The 12,542-nt window shown below is 35.6% G+C and overlaps 1 protein-coding gene across 1 annotated transcript in view; it reads right to left on the reverse strand.

The window, feature by feature from the left end:
• The window catches only part of RAPGEF6 (Rap guanine nucleotide exchange factor 6), a 219,978-nt gene that overhangs the window by 17,674 nt on the left and 189,762 nt on the right, over positions 1-12,542 (reverse strand). The window contains 2 exon segments of the mRNA XM_020991169.2: positions 8,029-8,163; positions 10,025-10,216. Coding sequence (XP_020846828.1) covers positions 8,029-8,163; positions 10,025-10,216 — 327 coding nt within the window.

Consider the following 12,542-nt stretch of genomic DNA (forward strand, 5'->3'; position numbering starts at 1 on the left):
TCTACCTGCCTGCATAGTCATGTGAAAGATTAAGTCCCTGAAATAGCTCATCCTTTTTGAATAATAAGATAACAATTTAGCAAAGATAAAAGTCTGTGAAACAAAGATATGAAATCAGAAACATCTTCAGTTTAATTTGGCGAAGAGACTTTCAGTGCAATCAGTTTTCTTAATCCATGTAACTCATGGACTAATGTGGAAATAACACCAATTTTTACTATGTGTTCTGTAGTACAAATACGTGTTATTATAAACAACTTATTGATATGCGCTGTTTTAGAATTAATTATTTAAGTATCCTCTCCCAAGTCTTGTATTATAATTGGAGTATAGTCAGCCTTTTATAAGTAAATTCATTTGTGTAACTATTGAACTCAGAAGTGGAAAGCTTCTACCTGGCAAGAGCTACTTATGTTTTCATATACAGCATTGAATCCTCAATAGCATCTGATCCTCCTAAAGGAATTGGAGTAAGAGTGGAAAATTTTAAGAAAGCAACAAGACAATCTTGTATGTCAAATGTAAATGATTCTAATGGGGCATGTAAAAACCTACATTTTCTGAAGCTTCAAGCAAACTCTAGGTTCCTACTCTGATGTCCTTCCCCCCCACCCCAACCCACAGCTCCACTGTTAAGACCAGAACTCTAAGGTTTGAGCTGGTTTTCACAGTATTAACTAGTTATTGTAGAAGAGAAATTTGAGAGGCTGTGCTAACTTGTATTGAGATCTGTTGTAAAAGATTTTAGTGGGAACACGTGAGGAGTCTCTACAAGTAACCTGGAATCAGAAAAACAATTCTACTGAAGAGTTGCCCCTGAGGACATGTTCCAGATTACTCCAAGAAAAGACGTTCCAGAGACCAGACAACCACATGGGACATCTGGATTCCAAGTTGAAATTTGCTAATTAAATGGACATTGGGGATAGGTTGATGATCATCATCGTACACGTCTCCCTTTGACAAAAAGAGGAAAATTGAGAAAATCAAATTGTTCTGATCCCATTTTGTAATTGATTCTATTCTGTCACCCCCGATATGTTGTAAAACTGCCCAAGCCATGTTTATTTATCTATGAACCTAGATCAGAAACTCACCTAACCCATTAATCCTCAAATGCCCAAGCTCATTACTAAGCAGAAAACCAAAAATACCTACCAATCAGTAGTGACGTACTCTCTAGCTCCTTCTCCCTTTATCTGTTTTCTATAAGTACCACAGAGATTTTGGGGGTTCTTAGCAAGGATCCACTGAACTGTCTGTTTTTAACCCAACTGCAGAAAATTACAATAATACAATAATGGCAGCTACCTTGCATGGCTGTTATAAGGATTATATGATAAAATTTACACAAAGCACTTAGCACAGTGCCTGGCACATAGCAGACATTTAATAAATGCCTGTTCTCTTCTCTCTCCTTCCAGTTATTTAGGCATATAATCTTAGAGCCATTCTCAATTCCCTACTCTCCTTTGTCCCCTTCCCCCACCCCATAACTAATAACTAATAACTTAACCAACCTCAACATTTCTACCTTTACAACATCTAATGCATACTTGTTCTTCTCTCCTCACGTGACAACCATCCTTTTTAGGTCCTCACTGCCTCTCATTGAGCCTCCTAATTGATCTCCCGGCCTCAAGTCTCTCTTCTGCCATCCATTATCCACAGAGCTGCCAAAGTGATATTCCTACAGCATAGATCTGAGGAAGTTCATATAATAAGGAAGTTCAATGGCTCCCTTTTGGCTTTTAGGATAAAATTATTTGTTTGGTATTTAAAACCCTTCACAATTTGGCTCCAATATACCTTTCCAGGCTTATAACACACTCCCCTAAACACATTCTACATTCCAGCCAAAAAAAGGCTTCCTTGTAGTTCCTCACATTCCATCTCTCATCTTCATGACTTAAATGCAAACTTCCTCCTCAGGGGACATCCAAGGCCATCTTCTTTATGAAGGCTTTCTGAATCTCCCCCAGCTACTAGTATATCACCCTTATCATTTTCACTTTGTATATTTTTTAAATTTTTTGTACTTTTATCTACTGTATATGTTGTTGTTACCCCCTCCCTTACCACTATAGAATATAAAAACTTTGAGGGTACAGACTGTTTTGTTTTTATCTTTGCATCTCTGATGCTCAGTACATGGTAGGCACTTAATCACTTAATAAAAGCCATTTGATTGACTGCTTCGTTTGGTACTCTGCAATGTAGTTTGTCCAGGTCTGAGGATGAACATGCTGAAGTTAGTGTTCTCTCACCGTCCCTTCACTTATATGAGATTTCACTTACGTATTAAATCAATTTCGTGATATCCTTAGTCCAAATATTCTCTTTGATACTAGTTCAATAATAAAATTCTGTGTTGTCAAGTAGCATAGGTCACATTTACATGATCGCAAACACCAGCTAACCTAGGATAAGTCTTTAATCTCTGCTTCCCTCAGCAGATGTGTCTGTGTTTGGACCAGCACGAGGGGAGGAAGTTTAAGTTTGGGTAAAGTCAGTCAACAAAAAAGCCAAGAACACATTAATCAAGGGTCATGTCCCCAGGGGAATAAAAATGGCAATGCCAACAACCCAGCATACTCTATAACCAAATTCAGATTAGAAATTCATGTGCTAAGAAACTTATATTATTATAAAATCTATCAGAGTATGCAAGCACTCAACCAAAAACAAAACAAACAAAAACAACCACAAACCCAAAAAAACTGGTCATTCAATTTTTCTAAAAGAAAAAAATCTATTGAATTCTATTTATTTCCCCATATTTTTTGAGGTTTTAGCCTTTAGTACATTTTCTTGAGTCAGTGTGGATTTTTCGCATGGGGAGGAGAGTATGGCAGACTAAAATGAATCTTTAGCAGACATTTCAAAATGAAATGTCTCCCTCCATTCATGAATATGTAATCTAGAAAGAAATAAAGGAGGTGTTCTTATATAAATGTCTAACAAATCTTAAAAAGGGGCTCAGAAAAGAGCATTACCTTACAAAAGGAAAGACCAGTGTCCCAAGAGTGAAGTATTTAGGATATTCTCTAGAAGTCTGGTTAAAAAACCATAAAGTCTTCTCTAGGACAAATGGTCTGCACATTAATAGTTCTCATTCCTCTATATGGATTCATTCAATGAAAGAAACAATCTATCAGTTTGAAGAAGTTCAGTTCACCCATACGAAAACTGATATTTCAATAGGAGATGGAGCTTTAATTGTTGTGCAACTGCCATCATTCTCTGATCTTTTGCAAAAGAGAGAAAAAACAACCCAACAATAATAACAAACAATTTCAACAGTATCAATTATGAACAAAATATCTACAGCCAATCATCTTGAATTTGTGTGCTGTACTCATAAAGAGGAATGAGCCACAGCATGATGAGATCAGGGTAAATATGTTTCCAATTAGTAGAAAGGAAATTCAAAGTACAGGCCCTGGACAAAGTGAGGCTGCAACAAACTCACTGTGCAATGAACTGCACTCTTACACAATAAATGAGGTGTGACTTAATTTTTTAAAAATGTGACAGAGCTGTAGTTACCAAAAAAAGAAAAAAAGCCTTCAGAATACTACATGTGACCTGCTATTATTATAGAATAATAATGGAAACAATTAATAGCTAACTTGAATAATTAAGTATCCCAAAATCAATTATGGCAAAAATGAAATCCCTGGTTGTCAAACCACAAGTCCAAATCAAATAAGCCTATATAAAATTACTTGATATATTGTGATAATTATCTTCAAATTCAAATGCGGAAAAGGAGGGCTACTACTTCCCCTTCCCCCCCCGGAATCATTTTGGTTATGACATCCATGGAGATTTTACTTCGATGTCAACAGATCATATGTATGCTGGTTTGGGTTCTTGAGTCACTGTAAGCATTGTGAACCCTATATGAAAAGAATGTGAAATGTCTGTGAAATGATCATTTAGAAATAGTGCCTCAAAATATTCCACAGGAAGAACCTCCTTCACCCTACGATTCTTCCTTACAATATCACTTTCCTTTCCAGGTAAATTTAATGCCATCCTTAGGATAAGGACATATGGTATCATTCTTCATTTTTCCCCAAGTTTGGGGAACATTTTTTACAGATCACACACCAAAGTTATCTAATACTTCTAAATAATTGGGACATATGAAATTTTCATACAAAATTCTAAGCTTGGCTCTGCCAGGGAAGTCCAAATCATAACAAATCACAGCTTCTCTGGGCCTATTTCTCCTCAGAGGCTGCAATATATGACTTCTAAGGTTCCTTCCAGCTTTATAATCCTATGAAGCTTAAGAATTTACCTAAACATATTCTTTTCCATTTGTTCTCACAATAACCCTATGAAGCAGAAGCATTTAATATTAAAGAGGTGTGTGGGGGGGGGGGAAGGAGTAAAGGAAAACAATTATTACTTAAAATGTGATCCACCTGGCAATCGAGCAAGCAACAGAAAGTAGTTACAATCACAAAACAAGAGCTGGAAGAGATTAGAAGTCATCCAGTTCAAATTCCTCATTTCAAAAGTGGAAACTGAAGCCCAGATTAGAAATTACCTGTCCAGGGACAATGGCATAGTCTGAATTAGAATCCAGATTTTCTGGTAACTGATCCAAGGTTCCTTCCATTGTACCAGGCTGCTTTCCCTTATGTTAACTGATTTCCAGGAAAGAATTAAACGACCTCTTTAGGACTTACCCTGAAAAAATCTTTTTTCTTTTTTCTTGAAGGTACAGACAATCCTAGCGTCTGAGTGAGATTACAGAACTCCAGAGGAAGAGATTATATCATTATTCTCTCAATGTATAGTTCTGAAGACATTTCTTACTTAGGACATAAGTATGTCCATCCTTATGATGGCCTCCTTAATCACCTGAAATTTTTATCTACTAAACTATATCAAAGATATTCAAACAGCCAAGAGTGAAAACTTGGCTCATCTATCCCTTCTTGAAAGCAAGAAGTTACTTTTTCTAACTGGTCCCAAAACAGCTAATTTTAAACAAGTAATCATCATCTGGTTAGTCCCAAGGAAATATGATTATAAACAAAATCAAAGTGGAAAATGTTTGCTAACCATATCACTGATATTTGGAAGCTTATTGTATAAGGAAGGAACTCGGTTTTCTGAAAACTAAGTATCTTTAGACTCCCTACCCGATATCCTACCCCAAATCAGTTGCTGTCAGTAGGAAATAAAATATAAAAAGTTTTCCAGAGTAAATATTATCTCAATATACTAATAAAACAGCATACGTAAAACTATGGCATTTTAATTCCACACTCTTTTATTTTTTTTTTTACTTCTACAGAAATTCTAATCTTAGCACTAACATGGACAAATGCAATTTTACCAGTCTCTTTGCCTAGACTTTCTATATAAATAGACAAAGAATGTAAACTATTAGGAATTTACATTCATATTAATGATAAAACAAATTCAATGCTAACATAAAATAAAATATTTTTAAATCCCATCTTAGAGTGTCTTCCTTCTTTTAAGATTGAGCAGCAGACATAAACAGTTGAGACTGTTCCTGGTGCATTGGCTAGCTGTGTCGGAGATGTCCCTTTCTTTTTCATCCCTGACGAAATATCCTCCAATAGCCTTTTCCTTTCCAGAGCTCTCTGTGTCTTGAAAGGAATCTGCAGTCACTTTCCTGTTAATCACTATTCTCTCCCTCGATAGGGTCCTTTCCCTAAATCTTCTAAATGTGGAAGTTATTGTCTTCCTGGTTGTGCTGTCATAATCTGTCCTGTTTCTAGTTTCCTCAGTGGCCTTCTCAATTCTGTCTGTTCTTCTGGCTGTACTGTCAGTAATCTGAAGGATTTTCTTTTGCAAATAAACCCCACCTATTCCGCAGTTTCGAGGGCCACTGGTCTTGGTGCTGGTCTCACTGGTAAGGCATGAGGAGGACCCATAAAGATGCAGCTGGCTGCCATGGTCAGATCTGATATTGCCAACTAGAAGGAAATATGCAAAAACTCTCACTTTTTCAATTGAATTTTTCTGACACCTATAAAGTACTATCATTTTTATTTAAGCTTAACACTAGATAAAGAATCAAGAAAGTTAGCAATCTACTGCTATCAAAGTACTAGAGATACTTACTGAATTACTTGTGTAATTTTACTAAAATAATCAAAAGTCAGCACAACGTATAAGAAAAAAATGCTTTGACTAAAATACATTGGTGCTTTTTTTGTTGTTAAAAGCAAGTTAAACTAATGCAACCATTTGGAAAATAAAGATTCTCAGGAAACCAGAAGAAAATTAATTGAAATCGCATGTCACAAGAGAAGTTCCTCTTGAAAACTTCAGTGGAAATAATTTGACAAGAACCCTTAAATAAAGCCTCAGAGAAACTTTTTACATACATACGTAGTCCTCTGAAATTGGGTCTTGGGAATAACAGAATATCACAGGTTCTTGCTACTATTTCTTTAAAATCACTTTTGCAAAAAAATTTGAGAAGAGATTCTCAAAAGTAATCATTGACTGTGTGGAAAATTATACTACCCAATAGGTCAAAATTCTGTATGTAGATATAAAAAGTGAAACTAATCTTTGGTTGGAAATTAGTTTTGTAGAAGTGGACAGAATATGATTATATTAGATTCACATTAAGGAATTAGCTCAAAATAATCTCTTCACATCTTCATGAGATAAAATGCAACCTTGGTTCATACCAATCTATAAAAATCATACTCAACTACAGACCATGGAAAGGTATGTGAAATAAATTTAGAACCAGGTTCTGAGCACCATAATAGTGAGAGCAGGGCTTTCCACAAGGGAGAAGAGAAAAGGAAGGATTTCTTTTATCTTCCATTTCCCATGACTATGCCTTAAGTCACAGTCAGGGTGATATTGCTTGTTGGGTTTTTTTTTTATTGGTTTTCTTTGTAAACCAATTTATTTTTTCTTATGCACTTTATGCACTTCTGAGAAGAGGTCCATAGGTTTCAATACCAAAGGTATCTTTAAAACAACAAAAGTTAAGAATCTCTCCATTACACCAATTTCCCTTCAAAAAATTGTCCCAAAGTGGTCACAGCCTACTATGTGAGGAGAAACTTAAGAGCAAGGCCCTCAATATCTCTAAGAAAATAATAAAACAAAATAACAATAAGATATTTGTTTTGTACCATTATCCTATTTTACAGAAAAAGTGCTTGGCACACATCATCTAATTTCATCGACAGGGCTGATTGGATGACTTTCAATACCCATAGGCAGCTCTTTTGCCTAAGTATATATAAACATCATGCGTCTTGAAGGGCTGAAGCAAGAGTCATGGGTGTGTGATACACACAGACATACACGCACATACACACACAGATAACGTCATTTGCAATCCAACGAATGCAGTTTATATTAAAAACTACCAACTCTCAATTATTAAGCTGAACAATGAAAAAGCTCTTAGATTAAAAAATGTTATAACTCAAAAGAATGTCAAATAATCAATAACTTTTTGTGTTTAAGACTGCAGATTCAGCAGTTATTAAACTTCAGCACATTTGTGAATATATTTATCAATAGTGGAGTTATTTTAAATTTTGTAAACTAATTTAACACTTTAAAGTGGTAGCTAAAAATCAACTTATTATTTTTATTTCTAATTTTGTAGTAATCTAAAAACATAATTTTATTAGTGAAAGTCCTATTCTTATTTCTCCAGAATGAAGTGTTTATAAATAATTCAATGTGATAATGTGACTGATAAAAGCATTAAGAAAATAACCAGAAGTCTGGGCTGCACTCTCTTACTTCAATTAAGTCGTTAATGCTCACAATTAGGACTTTTTTTTGGGGGGGGGTGATTATAGTAATGAAACTTAAGAAGGATAAACATTTTAGGCTTTATATAAACAAGTTTAAGATTTAACTTTTAATATTAAAAACTATACTTCTTCACTAAAAACTTGTGAGCATCAATTCCTCTTATTAGAACAGTTTACGGGAAAATATATTTGAGGTTTATTAACAAGAGATGTACTTCATGAGACTTTGCCCTACCTTTGCGAGGAGAACCTTGAGGAGATGCAGGAGGGCTAGAATGCAAAGATGATGACATTGATAAAGTATCTTCTGCTAGTTTCTTACCACTCACTTCTTCAGACATTCCTAAAATTTTTTGTGGCGCACTTGTACCTAAAATGAAAACAAAAGAATGACACAAGTAAAACTACCCAATTTTTATTATTCATATTTATCTGAACAACTAAAATCATAATGCAGAAGGACTATTACAGTCAAGTGAAATATGTAAATGACAAAGGATAGTGAATGGTTTGGTAATGGTATACAGAGATTTTCATCTCTAGGCTTCCAATTCAAATTCAGTCTATGTCAGCAGTGCCCACGACCTGGTAACTTTTTCTTTTCTGGTAGCCCAAGGGAAAGAAATTTGGTAATCTGAGAACAATGACTCACAAACAAGACAACCAACCACCCGCCATACACTGCACTCCTCACAAATGTGTCACTGTTCAGTAGTCTTAACAGAGAAAGCAAGGTTCTAGCTTTCCTCTTCCTTCTAGCAGTACACGGATATGTTAACGGGAAAGTGTGGGAAACTTTGCACTGAAACTACCTGTAGTGTTATGCTCTGTGTATGTATGAACAAAGGAGACTACAGAGCTGTCAGTGCAGCCCCTTTCATGAGCACTAAATTCATACTGAAGGAAAAAATTACACAACAACAAAAAATAAATTTACAGAAAATTAGTGTGTAGCTGGCAGAGAGTGAAAGGGTGGGGAGGACACATTCCCTTTCCCTGCTCCCCAGAGTATCCTAAGAAGGTAAAGGAAGGGGTGAATGTCTAATATTAGCATTCCTTATTCAATTCCATGTGGAAGAACTCTGGAAATGCAGTGGAGGTTCCCATTTAATGGAGCAGGAAAATGTCATGGGACCAGGACAGGATGTCTGCCCTCTATATTAAACTCTAATGTGGATCACAGGACTTAAAGAAAAGAGGAACCTTGAAGATCAAAAGGTCCAGAAAGATTAAGTAACCTAAGGTCACACAATATAAGGAGCAAAGCCTGAGTTTGACCCAGGTCCTCTAATTCCAAAGTCCAAACTCTCTCCACTACATACCACGTGACCTCCCTATTAATCTTTTTTCATATCTAGGTAGCAGGATGTGATTAGTGCTTCAGGATTTGCAAATTACATAGGAGTAAAATTAAGTGAATAGACTATGATGTATTCGTGTCAAAAAAGATCACTATATTTTGTGCTTCATTGCCATATAAACTTGTCACATTATTTTGCTACCTGACTCTGTATGCTTCTCACTTAGCAGCTGTGGGAAGCAGTACATGAACAATAATCAGAAATAAGCCAAACTATAGATCTAATGAGTGTAGCCCATTCTTTAAAAAACACATGCTTCCAAATTTCAACCCTGTAAGTTCATAGGATTTAGAGCTAGAAGGGACCACAGGTCATCTAGTCTCTTTAATCTTTCCCTCTTATTTGACAAATGAAGAAACTGATCCCAAGAAAGAGGAAAGTTAACTTTTTCATCTCATTTGAACTGCTTTGATTACTATTCAGTGAATCAAGCTCTTGACTCTTAACCCAAGTAGATGAGAATGGCAAGCATTCAGCACTACACCTGCATTAAAAATTTAATCAGTGTATGAACTGTTAACACCATAATTTATTCTTCACATTTAGAACAGAAACAGGCATAATGATGGTAAATCATTACATGCAGTTTCAGCTCATTAGTATTCTACTGATTTTTAGATTTGCAAGGACTTCAATTTCTGAATTACAATGGTGAAAGTTTCAAAGACATAATATGAAGGAAGATAGAAGCTTTCATTAAGGAGCATCTAAAGAGCATATAGTAGATTTGTTCTACTCACTGAAATAAAACTAATCCACAAATTGTGCTACCATGGAAATTAAAGTTCAGCTACGTCATGTTTAGCATTTAAGTAAACAGCAGCTCAGCCTCTGATTTAAGAGGTTTCAGAGCTCACTACACATACTCACCAAATGCAACATGCTCTTTTGCTGGACACTTTTTCCTGATGGGGTACAAATTAACAGCAGGAACTTGAAGCACCTGGCTCACTCTGTTTGGCTGATGCAGATGGGCTTTTGTGATCGGACCAACTGATCTCAAGGGTACCGGAGACATTTCTGATGATTTTGTTGATCGTCTTTCACTTAAATTCTTGGTCACTTTTACGGGTAAATAGGAAGTAAGTCACCTTATATTTTATTCAACAGAACTATTATAGTCCCACTTAAGACAATAATTACTTTTTAAAATAGTTTATATTTTGGACAAGCATATTACATCAGAAGTAGAACCACAGAATCTCAAAGTTGGACATAACCTCAGATACTACAAAGCCCAACTTAAAAAAAAAGAACCTCCTCTACAACAGTTAGTAGATTAACAATGTAGAAACATTCTCCATATGATACTGTGGTCTAGAGCTATGAAAAGATACTATTAGGTGATACAATGTAACAGGGGACACGGCCCATAGTCAGACCTTCCTATTTGCATCTTAGGTTATCACTAAAAAGCTTGAGTTACAACTTATTAACAACATTATTTCAAAGCGCTATTGGTAGTGCAACATTGTAAAGATTATATTTATAGGTTAATGTCTCAAAAAGAGTTTAACTTAAAAATATAAAATAAAACAGCTTCATTTTTGCATTTTTTTCAGGAATCATCACAACACACAAATGAAACTTTTTGTGTAATATTTTAAAATTGTGATTAAAGTTGAAAAAATGTGAAATGCCTAAGTTCCACTATCTTTATTATCCCAGCATAGGAAAAATAATCCATCCTCTTAGAGGTGTCTCTGGTCTTTCATTGTGATACAATGGATATAGTTCAGATAATATTAATAAAGATTCAGCTTCAGGATAATACACACTTCCTTTCTTTACCTTGTTTCAAATGCCAAACCGACAGCATTGATGAGTTACTCACAATGTGTAGAAGACATGGATTACAAGAACTATGCTGGACTATGGTGGCAAATTACTTTCAAAGTCTATGTACTGTTTTTTATAGTACCAAAAAAATGGGGAAAATTGAGTGCCCTTCCCCTAAAGAATATTTTAACAAACTGTGGCATATGAATATAATTTTATTCTTCACATGACTATGATGAATTCAGAGCATGGGAACACTTGTATGAACTAAGACAAAGTGAGAAACCAGGATCAAAAAAGTATACAAAGGGACCATAATAATTTAAATGAAAAGAACACTAAAACACTAAAAGACAAAAAATTCAAATTCAAAGCAACGACCAATACTGGTTAAAAAGTAAACATAGTTTTCTCCTCTCAGTAAAGAGGCAACAGAATATAGGTAAGAAATATCAGATGAAGACGTGTTTTTTTTTCTTTTGTTAAAAGAGATGGTTCCACGGGGAAGGGTGAGGTAGAGTGGGGTTGGGGATAGTATTGGGAAGTGATTGTGGTATAAAATCAATAGATAAACATTTAAGTTCCTGTGTGCCAAGCAGGTAGCTTGGTGGCACGGTGGGTAGAGCGTCAGGCCTGAAGTCAGGAAGGCATCTTCCCGACTCCAGATCCAGCTTCAGATACCTACTAGCTGTGCGACCCTAAGCAAGTCACTTAATCCTATACACCTCAGTTTCCTCATCTGCAAAATGAAGTGGAGAAGGAAATGGCAAACCATTCCGGCATCTTTGACAAGAAAAGCCCAAACTGTACTAAGTGCTGGGAATACAGAGAGAGGCAAAAGACTTCCCTCAGGACAAAAGGCATCAACAAGACTACTTTTTTTAAAAGAGGAGGAAGAAAAGGACATTTCTTCTATTCTCTTTCCTCCAGCCCTTCTGGAACTGGTTTGTTTTTTTTTTTTAAGTGCCTATGTGTTGCTGCAGGCAAAGGCAAAACTAGTATGGTAAGCTTATCTCTCAAAATTCTGCCTAGCTAGTCATGTGATGATCTTGATGGCACGTGTTTACAATATTCAAGAACTACTTCCTTATGTTTCTCAAAATAAATCATTAAAACCTCCCTAAACAAACAAAAAAAAGGAAAAGGTAAAAAAAACCCTTTTCCTCAACAGAACTGCCATTCTGATATAAAAGACAAATAATACACCTTGGAATATTCTGCTTCATTTGCTGAGGTCAATTCAACTGTTTAGAGAAAGGCTATGGTAACTATCACGGATGCCAAGAGCTGTCACTGAACCCAAAGCAGCATCCCCTTCTATTCTTAATTTTGGAAAATCTTGATTGCCTAATTACAGGTTCACAGTTTAAATCTTAAAAGTTCTCTTTCTTCCTTCTCAATACTAATCGACTCATTACTTTACTGTCACACCCACATTTTATTCACATCCTTTTGAGGCTATTTATGAGAAAACTCAAGAGACTAATTGGAAAGAAAGTGACTTAACCAGGGTCATATAGCTAATATGTGTCTGATGCAGCACTTTATTGCATTTCTTCCTGACTTCAAGTCCAGGGCCCTATCCACCATATCAGGCAGAGGCTGTTCC

This window comes from Phascolarctos cinereus, unplaced genomic scaffold (assembly GCF_003287225.1).
Source record: "Phascolarctos cinereus isolate Bilbo 61053 unplaced genomic scaffold, phaCin_HiC Scaffold_2;HRSCAF=192, whole genome shotgun sequence".
NCBI classification, from domain to species: domain Eukaryota; kingdom Metazoa; phylum Chordata; class Mammalia; order Diprotodontia; family Phascolarctidae; genus Phascolarctos; species Phascolarctos cinereus.